This window comes from Rosa chinensis, chromosome 2, assembly GCF_002994745.2.
Source record: "Rosa chinensis cultivar Old Blush chromosome 2, RchiOBHm-V2, whole genome shotgun sequence".
Lineage (NCBI taxonomy): Eukaryota > Viridiplantae > Streptophyta > Magnoliopsida > Rosales > Rosaceae > Rosa > Rosa chinensis.
In genome coordinates this window covers 21,054,177-21,070,239 of record NC_037089.1, presented here as the reverse complement: position 1 = coordinate 21,070,239, position 16,063 = coordinate 21,054,177, and the positions used below count along the sequence as shown (strand labels likewise).

The window sequence follows — 16,063 nt, the reverse complement described above, 5'->3', positions numbered from 1 at the left end:
TGAGATCAAAACCTGGCCTACTTTCTTCTTTTGTAGCCAACACCAATCAGTCATTCTCTTTGAGCACCAAAACACATGTTGACCTACCTCCAAGCTATCCCGAACGATGCTGTTTCAGATCAAAACCCAGCCTTAGATTTGCAAGAATCCAACCGATTTCGAAAACCGCAATCCAAGATCAAAATTTTGATATGTTGAATTGAGAACCTCACTTGCCTTCACGCCTAAGAACAACACATAGAACACCTTGCTTGCCGTCTGCTTGAAACCCTAGGGCTAGGGTTTGCTGGCCTTTGCATTAGTATATGTACACTATTACTTTGGGTTTACATTAGTTAGTTGGATCAATATGAGAAGTTTTAACAATGCATTTATGATTCTATTCAATAGCATGTATGCAGAAAAAATACAAAGATTGTATAATTAATGTAAATTACCATTTAAATATGTAATATGAATTCTTTTTTTTGGACAAGGTGTGATTTGAATTCTACAATTCTACATTTATGTAGCCTATGTCATGCTGCTCATGCAATGTGTTTCTATGTATTTGGATTAGCCAATGTTTCTATGTATTTGGATTAGCCAAATAAAGCATATCTAATCAGGACTTTGTCTCATCAAAATAGAGTATTAATAATTCACACAAAAGGTAAAAATGATTTAAGCATGACATGGCCGAGCATAAGATAAGATTTCTTGACGTCTTCTTAGTTTTTTATCCTCTGACGATCCTTTTTTTACGTTACTTAAAACTGTATGATTTAATAAAGACATCTTTGTTGTATTCGGTTTCAAAACTTTCAGTGCAACAAATTCAGGAAAAACGTATCTGAGAGACGCGTTTATCACGATGTTAAAATTCGAGTAAATGTAGTAAAAAATTTAGTCATAACAAATAAATGAACAGAGCTTGATAAAGATTAGATAAGATCAATTATTCGAAAAATAAGGAAACTAAATCTAACAACTTTTGCCCAGGTGTAGACAGCTTAGGATGGTCTCCGGACCACTGGATTCCTAGGCTTTATCCTCCCTTGTTTAATGGGATTTGGAATTTTTCGCGTCCGGGGGAGAAGAACTTGACCCTTGATCATGAGGGATAGGATCTAACCCAACCACAGTTAACTTTGACCAGCGTTAGCTTAACCTCAGGTTAACTTGAGCCCTTTATAAACGACTCCGCTACGTGCTCTTTACCCTCATCACCTTCTCATTTGCGTTTCAGCAAAATCTCACTCTCATTTGCATGATCGGTCACTCTCTCATTTCCATTTCCCATTAGCTCTTTCATACTCATTTTCGTCTCAAATTCTGGTTCGCCCTCTCTCTATCCTATCCCTAAATTCTTCTCTGGCTTTTTTGCTCCACCATTATCATCAAGAAGTTTGAAATATAGCCCCTATATTTTTCATGCACTACTCAAGTACACCGATATATCTCTGTGATGGCGATGTTTTGAACTTTTGGAAATACATAAATGACGTTAATTAATCTTTTTTTTTTTTTTTGTTGCAGTGGATTGAGATGGCGTCTAACGGTGACGGAGATTTCAGCTTCGCGACTGGGAACGGCCCGGCGGCGGTGACGAACGGCAACGGAGCGGCGAGGAACGGGCTGGCGAAGATCCATACGACGCCGAAGAACGGGAATGGGGTGTGCCACGACGACAGCTCGGCGACGGTGAAGGCTCAGACCATCGACCAGCTTCATTCGCTGCAGAAGAAGAAGTCGGCACCGACGACACCCATCAAGGGCACTCAGGGAGACTTTGCTGTCGCTCTCTCCGAGGAGGAACGCCAGATGCAGCAGCTCCAGTCCATCAGGTATTTCCACGTGTCAAACCTTGACGTGTGCATCCACCATTTTGGACATTTTTTAATATAAAATTGAAAGGTGCATTATTTTATTTGCTTTTTAAATTTCTGACGCAACTGAAAAAAGAAAATTTGACTCGTAATGGTTTGGGAGGGCCACTAGTTAAGTGACACGTCGGACGATGCGGGATTCCGTATGTGTTAGCCTTGGGACCTAGCGTGGTCCTGATTCCCAGGAATCTTAATATAATCATTTTTTTTATTTTACTACACAATTCAAAGTCCGGCAAATATCCCGGAAATATATTTTTCCGGCAGAAAGAAGACCCCTTTATATGGGTTTCTGAGTTGGTGGGTTGGTTTTGTTTTGTTTGTGGCAGTAACTCTCTGGCGTCGCTGACGAGAGGGACTGGACCAAAGGTTGTGAGAGGAGACCCTGCTCAGCAGTCTCCCCATCATACCCCGAAGGTGTCATCGCACCACCATCATTTCACTCCCACCATCAGCGTCAGTGACAGTGCGCTCAAGTTCACCCATGTACTCTACAACCTCTCTCCTGCTGGTAACACACATCCATCAATTCCTCTGTTTCTGTGTTCTTTGTTTTCTGAGTAAAGAAACCAACCGATTTTTGGATACTGATAATGTGTATTGAAATGATTTTGTAACCGAAAGGGTTTTTAGTGAGTTTGTGTTGTTTATTGATGTCATGGCTATGTTGGGTTGTATCTGGTGCAGAGCTATATGAGCAGGCGATAAATAATGAAAAGGGGTCGTTCGTTACGTCAACAGGCGCATTAGCAACACTTTCTGGAGCCAAGACAGGTCGGTCTCCAAGAGATAAACGCGTCGTCAAGGATGAGACCACCGAAGAGGAGCTTTGGTGGGGAAGGTAAATCACTCACGTACAACCCAGTTTCACTTTTTGACTATCAGGTAAATAATGATCACAAAATCTGATTAAAAATTGGTGTTTTGATTTGTAGGGGTTCACCGAACATTGAAATGGACGAGCACACTTTCATGGTCAACAGGGAAAGAGCTGTGGATTACCTGAATTCTTTGGACAAGGTCTTAATTTTTATTTCATGCAGTGTATGAACATCTACTTGCTTTTTACCACGTCTCTGAAAATCTAAGGAGGCTTATCTTGCAATCTATTACTTTTAGGAGATAGTGTTGTGAGTGATGGTATCGTACTCGTCTTTTTATCCAACTTGGCTTTGACATCCATTGGGAGGAGCAATTTTGTTTTCTTGTGCAAATTGTTTTTTTCTGGGATCAATGTTATCTGCATAATTTACTCCCACACGTTTTAGCGGCGCTCTGAATTTATTATGCTGTTCTATTCAACTTCACCATTTTCAGCAGCCAAGTCGGGCACAGCCTACAAGTCTCAAAAGGATATATACAAGACTGTGATCAATACTGGTCAGGCTGACATGAGCACAATGAATCGGTCCACTAGGATGGCATCAGAATTAGTGTCAATTTGATTTCATTTGGTAATAATTGATTTACAAGCTAACAACTGGTTAGGCCCCTTTGCTGTGCAAAAAATGAAGCTTATTAAGTTTTAAATAGAATAGCTTAATAGAGCACAAGGTACAAGAGTTTGTTTCTTGCTAATTAGATGGTATGACCAGATTTACTGCTATATTGACGTGGATGATTTTGATTAAGATATGCAATTATGATCCATATGTAGATATAGATCACCAATTTTGTGGCAGATGATAATGGTTTTGAATCTTCGTTTACAGGTCTTTGTAAATGACCAATACTTGAACTGGGATCCAGAAAACAGAATCAAAGTGCGGATTGTCTCTGCCAGGGCTTATCATTCTTTGTTCATGCACAACATGTAAGTAAAACATGAGACTTATTAACACTCTGATTTGTCAGCAGTATATGTTTCTATATACCTTCATTGAGGTATAAGCCGGCCAGATAAGTCCTCTTAACGTTGACGTGATTTTTTGTTGAGTATTATCGTCCCTAAATAGTCCAGTCCAGGAAAAAATAGGTAAGGTGCATGTGTGTATTAGCTTAGTGTACATTCGATAACTGGGTTGGTGACAGGTGTATCCGACCCAGTCCTGAAGAGCTGGAGAATTTTGGTACTCCGGACTTCACTATTTACAATGCTGGTCAGTTCCCGTGTAATCGTTACACCCACTATATGACATCCTCCACTAGCATAGATCTTAATCTTGGTAGGAGGGAAATGGTCATCCTCGGCACCATGTATGCCGGGGAAATGAAGAAAGGCCTTTTCAGTCTCATGCATTATCTCATGCCTAAGCGACAAATCCTATCCCTACATTCTGGCTGCAATATGGGGAAAGATGGAGATGTTGCACTGTTCTTTGGATTGTCAGGTATAGTATAAATGATCATGTTAAACTTTGGCTCCAGCAGCTACTGAACGATATGTGCCCTCTTACTCTCTCTTGCCATCCTTGACATCTTTTATATGTTTGTGACAGAAGAAGATGAGTTCAATTCTTTCTAATAAGTTCTTTTTTCTTTTTAATTAGGTACTGGGAAGACAACTCTGTCTACTGATCACAATAGATACCTAATTGGAGATGATGAACACTGTTGGACTGAGAATGGTGTATCAAATATCGAAGGTGGTTGCTATGCCAAGTGTATTGATCTCTCGAGGGAGAAAGAACCTGACATTTGGAATGCCATCAAGTTTGGTGCTGGTAATATGTCATTCCAACTCTTGTATATGTACAATTGTACTTTGTTTGGTCTTGCAACTTCAAGTGATCTCACCATGATTTTTTTGATCCTTGTTGGCAGTGTTGGAAAATGTTGTGTTTGATGAGCATACTCGAGAAGTGGATTATTCTGACAAATCTGTTACAGGTAAATATTAATTGTTTATTCATCTAAGAATTAGTCCTTTGTGTTTGAATAACCAGATTTTGATCTTATAAATGTTGTGAAAGATGAGTATTGTTGACCTAGTCATGCCAGGGAACTTCTGACTTTGAATTATCTAGTTGTTTTAGAAGATCATTTATTTAAATGAGAGTTGACGAAAATATAAAATCATTTAGCACTTGAGCATGACGAGGTACAGCTTATCTGACTTCCGTACTTAGTTCTACTAAGTCACTGAGTCACCATTCTATTTAATAACCATTTTATTGATTAATAATTCACTCATCTGCTTAACAATAATCTGTTTGTGTGTGAATGTGTGATATAATCAATCAAATTGACGTAGAATGCTCAATTCTTTAAACTGAACTGCCTCTAAAATTTGGTCCATTGTTGCAATTTATTTCGACAAAACAGAGGTCAGAATAGAATTGCATTATTTAGAATTTACTGAGTTCTGTTTCTTTTGGTGCAGAGAATACTCGGGCAGCCTACCCCATTGAGTACATTCCCAATGCAAAAATACCGTGTGTTGGTCCTCATCCGAAGAATGTGATACTTTTGGCATGTGATGCATTTGGTGTGCTCCCACCTGTGAGCAAGTTAAACCTGGCACAGACCATGTACCATTTCATCAGTGGCTATACTGCACTGGTAAATTCAACTGTTTCGATCTTACTTGTGAATTATGTGGTAATTGGATTTTAAGTGACCGTCTCCCATTTACTAAATCAATTATTAATTATTTTCAGGTTGCTGGAACTGAAGAGGGCATTAAGGAGCCACAGGCAACATTCTCGGCTTGCTTTGGTGCTGCATTTATAATGTTGCATCCAACGAAGTATGCAGCAATGCTTGCTCAGAAAATGCAGCAGCATGGTGCAACTGGATGGCTGGTCAACACTGGCTGGTCTGGTGGAAGGTATGGAGATTCAAATCTCATCATAAAGTTACATCATTATAAACAATTACAAAATTGATATCTTCGTGAAAGTAAAGTTGAACCACATATCGTTTTCTCCTCCAGGTATGGATCGGGAAAGCGCATTAAGCTACCCTACACCCGGAAAATCATTGATGCCATACACTCTGGCAGCCTCTTGAATGCAAATTACAAGAAGACTGAAGTGTTTGGACTTGAGATCCCCAGTGAGATTGAGGGAGTGCCTTCAGAAATACTGGATCCAGTGAACACTGTAAGTAGCTTGCTGGTTAAACCTTTTCTCTGTCCATTATACTGCTTAGTGTCGTTCCGAATTTCTGATGTCATTTCTATTTTAATTTGGATTGCAGTGGTCGGACAAGAATGCATACCAGGAAACACTCCTGAAGTTGGCTGGTCTATTTAAGAACAACTTTGAGACTTTCACAAACTACAAGATTGGCAAGGACAACAAGCTGACTGAAGAAATTCTCGCAGCTGGTCCGAATTTCTAGTGAAGTTGTGCACGGTTGTTGCAGTAGAAAATAAGATTGGGGAGTAGTCATTTTATTTTTTTCTCTTTTGGTTGAAAATAAGGTTGATGAGTAGTCATTGTATTCTTTTTTCTTTTGGTAGAAATGATCCTTTGTTCAAGTAGGAGCAGTTGTGTTATAATTGTTCAGTAGATGAGCAAAATGATCCTTTGTAGCTCCCAACTATCTAATAATGAAAAATAGTTCCTCCTGTCTTATCTCTTGACCTTGTCCAAATTGCTACTTTGTGTTAACACATAAGAAAAAGTTGGAATACTTCTGTTTTTTTCTTTTTTTTTTTAGGTCTGAAAGTTGGAATACTTAAACCCAACTTGCAGAGCTTTTAACTGAGGGAAAATTAAAAAGAAAGAAAAAATAGAGCTTAAAAGTACTACCAAATTTGCACTAATATGGGGGCTTGTGCAGAGCAGAGTCACTACATGTGGTACTGAAGTTAATGTTTTGAGCCCTTTTTTTCATATTCTTGAAGCTCTGTAACTATACTGCTATTTCCTCTGGTTATTTTTCCCTAGTGATGTTGAAACTACTGGCGTAAGTAACAGTTTATACTAGATAGGAGCAACAGCAGTGTAAAGTCCTTTTAGGACATCCAAACCAAAATCAATTAGTGATAAGTTCAAAATTTCAGAGATTATATATTGCAACTCAAGCCTTAACATTTTGGATGTGAAGTATACCATTCCCCAATATCTCTCCTGACATGAAAACTAACAATTACAACCATCAGGCGGTGTAATACACATAAGATGACTTCAAAGATCCCAGCTGGTCATTTGCCTCTGTTCAAGTCCATGATGAGATGAAAGCAGTAACAGAGAAACAAGATCATGAGCAGAGCTATGGTATGAATGTGGTGCAGAGCTATATGAGCAGGCTCTACAGCACGAGAAAGGTCCTTCATCACTTGCAGTGGCACATTGACAACTCTTTCTGGAGCCAAAACATGTCGGTGTCCGAGAGACAAACGTGTTGTCAAACTTGTCAAGGATGAGTCCACTGATCAAGAGCTTTGGTGGGGAAAGTAGGTGCCCATTTTCACTTTTTGACTGCTATGTTACTTCTATATATGATTTCATACTTGATCAATTTTGGTACTCACTTGTAGTGGTTCATCTAAATTGAAATGGATGAGCAAACTTTCATGGTCAACAGAGAAAGAGCTGTGGATTACTTGAATTCTTTGGACAAGGTTATATTGTTAATGTTTTTGTCAAATTGTTCATGACTGTGTTCACGCCCTTGTAGGTTAAAAGAACGAGTGAAACTAATGGTCTGAATCTTTAATTAATGCAGCTCTTCAATTTCTAAATTGGGATCCAGAAAACAGTATCAAAGTGCAGATTGTCTCTACCAGGGCTTATCATTTATTGTTCATGCACAACATGTAAGTAAAGCATAAGAGTAATGAACAATCTTTTCGAGTATTATCATCCTGCCTGAAGAGGTTGAGAAACATATCCAAAGGTGTGTATCAGTTTAATGTAACAAAATCCACCTAAGTGGGTGGCAGGCGCATCTACTAGCGTTTAATTACAAACATATCCCTACTGAAGAGCTGGAGAATTTCAGTACTCCAGACTTCACTATATACAATGCTGGTCAGTTCCGATGTAATCGTTACACTCATTACATGACATCCTCTACTAGCGTAGACATCAACCTTGCTAGAAAGGAAATGATCATCCTTGGCGCCATATACGCCGGGGAAATGAAGAAAGGTCTTTTCAGTTTAATTCACTATCTCATGCCCAAACAACACATCCTCTCCCTACATTCTGGCTGCAATATGGGGAAAGATGGAGATGTTGCCCTCTTCTTCGGATTGTCAGGTATAGTATCGATGCACTCTTTGGAGATTTGGCACCGGCAGCTGCAATGTGTTTGTGACAGAAAATCAGATATGACATTAGGTTTCAATTCTTAGTAATGTTCTGCTATTTGCTAATGATTAGGCACCAGAAAGACAACTCTATCTACGGATCACAACAGGTACTTAATTGGAGATGATGAACACTGTTGGAGTGAGAATGGTGTATCAAACACCGAAGGTGGTTGCTATGCCAAGTGCATTGATCTCTCCAGGGAGAGAGCGCTACATCTGGAATGCCATCAAGTTTGGCTCTGGTAAGAGTAAGACATTATTCTCACTTTTTGTATAATGTAAGAATGAAGATGAATACCATGATCTCTCTTTGTTTGATCTTCTGAGTTCTACTGATATATATTTGATATGATTGGGTTGATCTCATTTGCAGTGCTGGAAAATGTCACATTCGACGAGCATACACGAGAGGTGGATTATAGTGACAGATCACAGGTAAATATCAGCTGTATGAGTTTCAATGCAAAAGTTACAGGTGGATTGATCCTCATCTGCAGCTTCTGATACCCCAGACAAGTAAACTGAGCTGTGTTTGTTCTGGTTGTAGAGAATTCTCGAGCAGCGTATCCCTATTCAGTACATTCCCAACGCAAAAGATACCATGTGTTGGCCCTCATCCAAAGAATGTGATACTTTTGCCATGTGATGCATTTGGTGTATTCCCACCTCAGTGGTTATACTGCCCTGGTAATGTTTCTATTCTTCCATTTTTACTTCTGAAGTATGTTAATAAATTGGAGACTAATGAGGCTCTCTGGTGATTTTTAGGTTGCTGGAACTGAAGAGGGTGTGAAGGAGCCACGGGCAACATTCTCGGCTTGCTTTGGTGCAGCATTTTTGATGTTGCATCCTACCAAGTATGCAGCAATGCTGGCTGAGAAGATGCAGAAACATGGTGCAACTGCATGGCTGGCCAAACTGGTTGGTCTGGAGGAAGGTATGCAATTCAATTATCATCATAAAAAATGTTATAGGACTATGATCAATTTCCAAAACGGAATTGTTTGGGTTCAGGCCTTCAGGGTATAGCAGTTGGGCTCTATATGATAGAGATAATTGTAAATGATGTAGTTCGAGATATAACCAGAAGATTAACACCAAAAAGAGCAGCAGATGATATAAGCCTCTACTTTGTTCCTGGCAGCTATGGATCAGGAAGTCGCATTAAGCTAGCCTACACCCGGCAAATTAGCGATGACATACACTATGGAAAGCAGACTACAAGAAAACTGAAGATTCAGACTAGAGATCCTCACCGAGGTTGAGGGAGTGCCTTCAGAATGGATCCAAGGAACACTCTGTACGTCAGATTTCTCCATACCTATTTCCCTTATCTATTACAGATTAGTCTTGGTCCAACTTCTGATATGATCTCCAATTTTAATTTGGGGTTTAAAGTGGTCAAACAAGAATGCATATGAGGAAACTCTACTGAAGCTGGCTAGCCTATTCACGACCAACTTTGAGACCCTCACAGACTGCAAGATTGGTAACGACAATAACCTGACGGAAGACCTCGTTGCAGCTGGTCCTATTTTTCAGAACTTCAAAACTTGAAGCACACCACCAAACTTTGGGATGGTTAATGACTTGTAAATACAAATGACCTAGATGTGAAGAATGATTTAATAATAATACAAAGAATCCCTGATAACTGTTTGGTTAGTCTACAGAATCTGTTAGCTACAAATGATAACCGTCAGATCATGAGATTACAGTAAGAACTTCTAGTAAATTAACGTCACCACTCAGATTCCGATAACATTTCAGTGTATAAGTTTCCAAGCATGACCCATAATTTCTTCATCTATGTAAGGACGCAAAGACCACATAAGGCAGTAGCTCTCTAATTCTCCGGAAGATGACTTGAGACTTAAGGCAGAAACAATTCTTTCCTGCAGTAACGTTTGACATTTAGACATCTGTAAAGTCAAGAACATATTACACAAATGGTGGGGAAAGGTGCAGGGAGTTTATACCTGCATCATATATTCTTGCTTGACCATACGATAAATGACTGCCATCAGGACAGCATAATCAGTAACTTCATTTCTTCTGGGACAAGGCGACGCAATTTCCTCCTACATAAGATGTTAAGTCAGTATTTTGGCGTTTTACATATACATATCTGAACTACGACTGAAATAATTTAGACCAGTTAACATTAAGCAAGGGAAAAGGGAAAGAACTCGAGAAAACTTAAAGTTCAGCCAAAGTATCTTGAACTCAAAATAATGATAAAAGCGTAGTAAATACTAGCTACAATACAAGTCCCTCTGACCAAAGTACCAAACTAAGGCCAAAACTTCTTCCGATTAAACCTAATTGATTATTTCAAAAGAGGGAAAGGACTTTCTCGGCAGGCAGACCCTTTGTGCAGCAGACTTTGCTTCTAGGCATGTATAGGGGATCTGAGCTTATGAATAGAAACATCAAGAGTTGCTATGCCAAATTTCTCATACTTGCGCAGGGGATTCATGTTTCAACTAAAGTCTCAACAAAATTCCAAGCAAGCAATTATCTGATTACTTTAATGGTGCACTGAAATTAGTGCTATCGCAGGGAAAACTCTAGTGAATGGTAAACACTAACTACCAAAGTCAAGGGGAAGAAAGGACCAAACAAGGTTGAGGAACATATCAGAACTGAAAGTCTAAATAGCATGAACACAGTCCTTCAAAAAGAAAAGAAGGAAGGATACCTTGTCATTGATACATGCTTGTTCATTCAACCTTTCACCCAAATTGTCATCCTGGAACAAGGATTTATCTTGCATTGCACCACTTACATCTTCCAGTAGGCATTCCAGTTCGTTAAGTATACCTTTTCCTATTTCACAAGTAGGCCAAGTGTGACATTGGAACAAATAAGAGAATGTGCCAACATCAAAGTAAAAACAAACAACCTAATTTTACAAACAGATATAACAAATATTGATGTAGAGGCACCAGAAACTCACTTGCCGTTTTGAACAAAAATACTTCTGACATAAAACTGAATTAACAGATAGTGGTAAATCTCGGAAAGAGATATATTACCTTTACATATATGGTCATGAAGTCCAAGTTGGCATGATTGCACTTCTATATGCGCATTTCCCCATGTAAAAAGAAATATTGCGTTCAGACCAAAACATATCAGAAATTTGCAACACTCAAAGTAAAGGCACCAAATCATGAGTCGTACTAATGCGTGGAAAAAGTAGGATAGTATGTGAACATTGGAAAGCTAGCCAAAACAGGGCAATAATTCGATATTCATATACTCAATGTAATCAATAATACGGCGTATCAGTCAATTATAGACCAAGTGTCCAAAAAACAAGGTCATAATAAAATGAAGTACGGCTGGAGAAGGTAACAAAAGTAACAACTGTCAAAGTTAATAGAGTCAAACAAAGATATAGAAAATCCTATAACCCGTTTCAATTGTAGAGTGAGTTATAATTATTTTTTAAATTGTACAGCCTAGTTGGGAATAAGAGGCTAATACAAGACTAGGAGGGCGTCAAATTATATGATAAAGAACCCAAAGACCAAAAACAACTACACTTACACTTGGTTATATTGTGCCTGCCATCATCAGTGTTGATACATCCAGCTTCAATGTATGATTTAACCCTCTTTGTTTCGTTAGATTGGATTATATTTTTAACCAACTCAGATGTTTTATCTATCGCCGGACGTCGAAGAAACTCTAAAAAAAAAAGTACAATTTCAATCATAAAAATGGCAAGAAACTTCAGACTAGTGCAAATAAAACCATCACCAAAAAAATAAACCAGAACACCTACCCAGTGCATGCTGAAAGCCATTGAGAAATGTGCTTCCCATGGGCACCAATTCTTCAAACTTGGCAATCCTACCACAATGAAGGTAAAACATTACCCAGATATAAACAAACAGACAAAGAAAACATACCAAAATGTTGATGAAAATCAATTTTTCATAGTAGAGCTCTAAACACACTAGCAGAGCTAAGTGTATACCCGGCCATAAAATCCTTGAACAAGCTGAAAATCTTGTCCTCTAATTCAGAATTTGACATCTGCAAAGAGAATCCGTATAAGTTTCCTCGATGTAAGCATGGATGGTAATGGTAACTTCTGAAAAGCCCCAACCCTAACGGTAAGAACTGCAAATCCGCAGGGGATAAACCTCAAAGCAAACTACACACTCTCTCATTGACTAAATTTTGTCTGATACTCTCTGAAAATGATTCTGAAAAGCTTAGAAACACAGACACCCAGGACAAACAAGAGTTCATGTACACCCCAGGTAGTTGAATATTTGATATCTCAAATCAAGCATTAACAGCAATAAAAGAAGAACTGCCTATTGACTCAATCCTAGCTCTATCTGACCATCACACAGTGAAGATAGACAGAAATTAACACAATGCATAAAAAAAAGAATTTCAAATAACACCAATTGATTGCTGCTAATGGGGCATTGTTTAGAAACTAAATTTTTCTCATCAAATTCAAAACTTTCAATCTTCAATTCTAAATCTTTAAATTAAAGTGGGAAATCAAAGTCGAAACAAATAAGAACCAAAAACTTAAACCATCCAAGCTGGGAAGTTAGCGCTACAAAATTTGACAACCAATTTAAACCCTTTAGTTTGGACTGCAGCTAACAACATTATGAAAAATCCGTGAAATGTAGCAATAGATACTTCAAATACAGTACCCAAAGCAAAGCTGCAAAAGCACTCATCTTAATTCTACAGTTTGCATACATATATATTTCATGATCGAAATACACAATTACAAGAACAGCAGCAGATTAAAAATCAACAGTTTCATTCAATTCAAAATCAACAGCTACACCTCATACTCCAAAATCAACAGTTTCATTCAATTCAAAATCAAGCTCAGAACTTTTCCATACCTAAAAGCCCAATTCAATTGAAATTCAGACAGAATATCGCTTTTTTTTAGAAATAATAATGATGTCATGCAAATTCAAATAACCAGTTCACAAACATAATGTTGAAGCAATGATAATTTCGGAAGTTCACATTATTTAACACATCCAGTCTTCACAAGTCATCTCTCCATGAAAAGAACAAGTCTTCATAAGGTGTCTCTCCAAGAAAAGAACGAGGTGGACTAATCATTGGAAACAGAGAATTATTGTCATTGAAAGGTTTGTCAAGATCAACTAGCTCCAGATATGGCTCATTCTCACCTGGAGCTCCAGAAATAGCTCCATTGGGGATATTATATCCATCTTTGCTCAAACCTCCCAGATCTTCATAAGTATCACGTATTTCGAGATCAGCTATAGGATTAGCATCTCCAGAATAAATGAAATTATCAAGCTCCTCATTTTTGTCAATGTCACCCATGGAGAAAGTTCCTTCTTCTGTAAAGCAATTAAGCATCGACGTGATATCATCATCAGTTGAAACATGAGGTTTCTCTGTTGTAACATAATTACTGGAAACAGACTGGAGAACATTGCTAGAAGGTGGCAAGACATCAGAAACGCAAGACACATGAGAATTGGTGTGAGTAGCAACAGAACTATTATAGTTGCTGGGCAAGACCAGGTATGGCTCAGGCATGTTTGCACAACCAAGGTCTGATTGAGGCATGTTTGGATAAACAAGGTATGGGTCGGGCACATTTCCATAAACAAGATCGGGCTCAGTGATGTTTGCTTGAACAAGGTCTGGCTCAGACATGTTTACACATGGAACTACATCAGTCTCAACCTCATCATCAGTCCAGTCTTCCTCTCTGAAGGGAGCACCATATTGTTTATTACTTCTCGGTCCTATCCCATCCTTTTGGAAAACCATACAGAGCACATAAGAATCCTGAGGCACACCCATATCAACCAGGTTCTTGTCTTCAAGCCTATACTCATGTAAAACCCAATTAGTCCGCTCTCCTCGCGGAGCTCGACCTGTGTGGAAAATTAATGTTTTTATCCACCCGACAACTTCACTATCGTAAACAACAGACCTATCCTTTCCCGAAGTCTTCCAGTACCCACAGTCGGCGGCACGATTCATTCTAGCTCCGCGTGCATATTTCTTCTCTCTAGGAGAAAAGAAGTACCATTTCAAATCTCCACTTCTCCAACAAGACTTGTCCGGAAGATCCCAAGGAGCCGACTTGTAAATATCCACCTCAGCAATAACTTGAACATGGAGTCTTTTCCCCATTACCTTCCTCTTCAAATAATATTGTACCAGCTCAACATCAGTAGGATTAAACCGAAAGCCAGGAGGCAAAGATGATTTCCCCATCACACAATCCAGATGTTAAGTTTCAAATGTGAAGCAATTGATAGCAATTCAACCCTAAACCCTATCAATACCGCCTTCCACACAATTAAAATTTTCAATTGCCAAAAAAAAAAAACAAAAAATCCAAGTTTACCGAACCTACTAAATCCAATACACGAGAAAATCCGAGACGGATTTTCGATGCAAGCACACAAAATCGCAAAGGCCCCAAATTCGTTACCCTAACCAAAATTTTCACCGCCAAAGGAAACAGATGACCGGAAAAACAAAACGATCGGAGCAAAATTGAAGTAGTAGAGAGAGAGTAAAACTCACGGGATTTGGCGAGCTTGTGAGAATCGAAGGACGAAGGAGACCGTGTTCGGAGAGAGAAGACTGAAAAAGTAACGAGAAGAAGAAGACTTTTTGGGACATTTCGTTGGGAGAAAAGGTTATATAACCTGCAGAGGCGGCGCCTTAAAAAACTTTTTGGGAGAAGGTTACTTAATTTTATTTAACAATGGTAAATTTAATTTAATTTAATTTAATTGAGGGTATAAAAGACTTTTCGTATATATTCGTTCCCATATAAATCGTGGTCGAGGAATTTGAGAGACTCCGGTAAGTAATTCGGCTCTGATTATGTGAAATTGGGATTTGAATTTTGTTATGAGTGTAAAGTATCAAAATAATCTGTATCTGTCTGTGTGATTTCCAGGTACTAAGTGATTGTAATTTCTCATTCAGATTAGAAATGAAGGAATATGATGGACATGTAAGCAAAATTTCAATCTACGTGATCGTTTTTTTATGTGTGGATTTTTTGTTATTGGCTTACTTATGAGTATGTTTGTTTTTTCTTTAAAGACCAATGCTGGTATATAAAGTCAGAGATACAAGATTTAGAGAATGAATTTTCTAAATAAAATATTACACCCATTCTGCGGTGTATATAAACAGATTACAATCGTACTACAACGTACTACACAACATATACAAGGTAAGTAATTACAACAATATATTCCCATGAAGTCTATTCCTAATAGGGAACGACGACTCACACTAACACTCCCCCTCAAGTTGGCGCATATACATCAACCATGCCCAACTTGCTAAGTGAGTCATAAAACGCCTTCCTGGAAACTCCTTTGGTAAGTACATCTGCAAGTTGCTCTTCAGTTGGAACAAAAGGAAAGCTAATAATTTTGGCATCTAGCTTCTCCTTTATAAAGTGACGATCAACCTCCACATGTTTAGTACGATCATGCTGTACTGGATTCTGTGATATGTCAATAGCTGCCTTGTTATCACAATACAACTGCATGGAATTTTTGAGCTTGAAACCCAGATCACGTAACAGATTTCTCAGCCACAACAATTCACACACTCCGTGAGCCATACCTCTATACTCGGCTTCAGCACTAGAACGTGCCACAACTTTCTGTTTCTTACTCTTCCATGTAACCAGATTACCTCCCACAAAGGTAAAGTAACCTGATGTCGACCTCCTGTCTGTGATATTTCCAGCCCAATCTGCATCTGTGAAGCCACAAACTTCAAGAATGTTATTGTGTTTAGAAAACAGTACTCCCCTTCCTGGAGCTGACTTCAAGTACTTCAGAATCCGCATAACCGCATCCATGTGACTCTCACTCGGATTATGCATGAACTGACTCACCACACTCACTGCATATGCAACATCTGGTCTAGTATGAGCCAAATAAATCAAGCGCCCAACTAACCTCTGATA

The 16,063-nt window shown here is 38.7% G+C and overlaps 2 protein-coding genes and 1 pseudogene across 7 annotated transcripts; 2 read left to right on the top strand and 1 right to left on the bottom strand.

Moving 5' to 3' along the window:
• Positions 1 to 1,186: 1,186 nt before the first annotated feature.
• Positions 1,187 to 6,390, top strand: LOC112188193 (phosphoenolpyruvate carboxykinase (ATP) 1). Its single transcript, XM_024327265.2, has 13 exons — positions 1,187 to 1,317; positions 1,519 to 1,826; positions 2,198 to 2,379; positions 2,556 to 2,709; positions 2,804 to 2,888; positions 3,581 to 3,681; positions 3,900 to 4,198; positions 4,358 to 4,531; positions 4,632 to 4,697; positions 5,191 to 5,369; positions 5,468 to 5,637; positions 5,743 to 5,911; positions 6,009 to 6,390. Exons 2-13 carry the CDS (start codon positions 1,528 to 1,530, stop codon positions 6,150 to 6,152), a joined length of 2,022 nt encoding a protein of 673 aa, XP_024183033.1. The 5' UTR covers positions 1,187 to 1,317; positions 1,519 to 1,527; the 3' UTR covers positions 6,153 to 6,390.
• A 924-nt stretch (positions 6,391 to 7,314) lies between these two features.
• On the top strand, positions 7,315 to 9,338 carry LOC112183888 (annotated as a pseudogene).
• A 153-nt stretch (positions 9,339 to 9,491) lies between these two features.
• Positions 9,492 to 14,778, bottom strand: LOC112186801. Of its 6 annotated transcripts, XM_024325320.2 has the most exons (9): positions 14,650 to 14,664; positions 13,266 to 13,442; positions 12,062 to 12,120; positions 11,867 to 11,934; positions 11,629 to 11,769; positions 11,112 to 11,153; positions 10,775 to 10,902; positions 10,053 to 10,154; positions 9,492 to 9,968 (listed from the first exon to the last, which is right to left on the bottom strand). In XM_024325320.2, exons 2-9 carry the CDS (start codon positions 13,305 to 13,307, stop codon positions 9,840 to 9,842), a joined length of 711 nt encoding a protein of 236 aa, XP_024181088.1. In that variant the 5' UTR covers positions 13,308 to 13,442; positions 14,650 to 14,664; the 3' UTR covers positions 9,492 to 9,839. The 6 variants fall into 6 exon arrangements, 3 of the variants coding, with proteins under 3 accessions (XP_024181088.1, XP_024181087.1, XP_024181090.1); XM_024325319.2 differs by lacking the exon at positions 13,266 to 13,442 and having other exon boundaries at positions 14,650 to 14,778; XM_024325322.2 differs by lacking the exons at positions 11,629 to 11,769; positions 13,266 to 13,442 and having other exon boundaries at positions 11,112 to 11,156; positions 14,650 to 14,778.
• Positions 14,779 to 16,063: the final 1,285 nt, after the last annotated feature.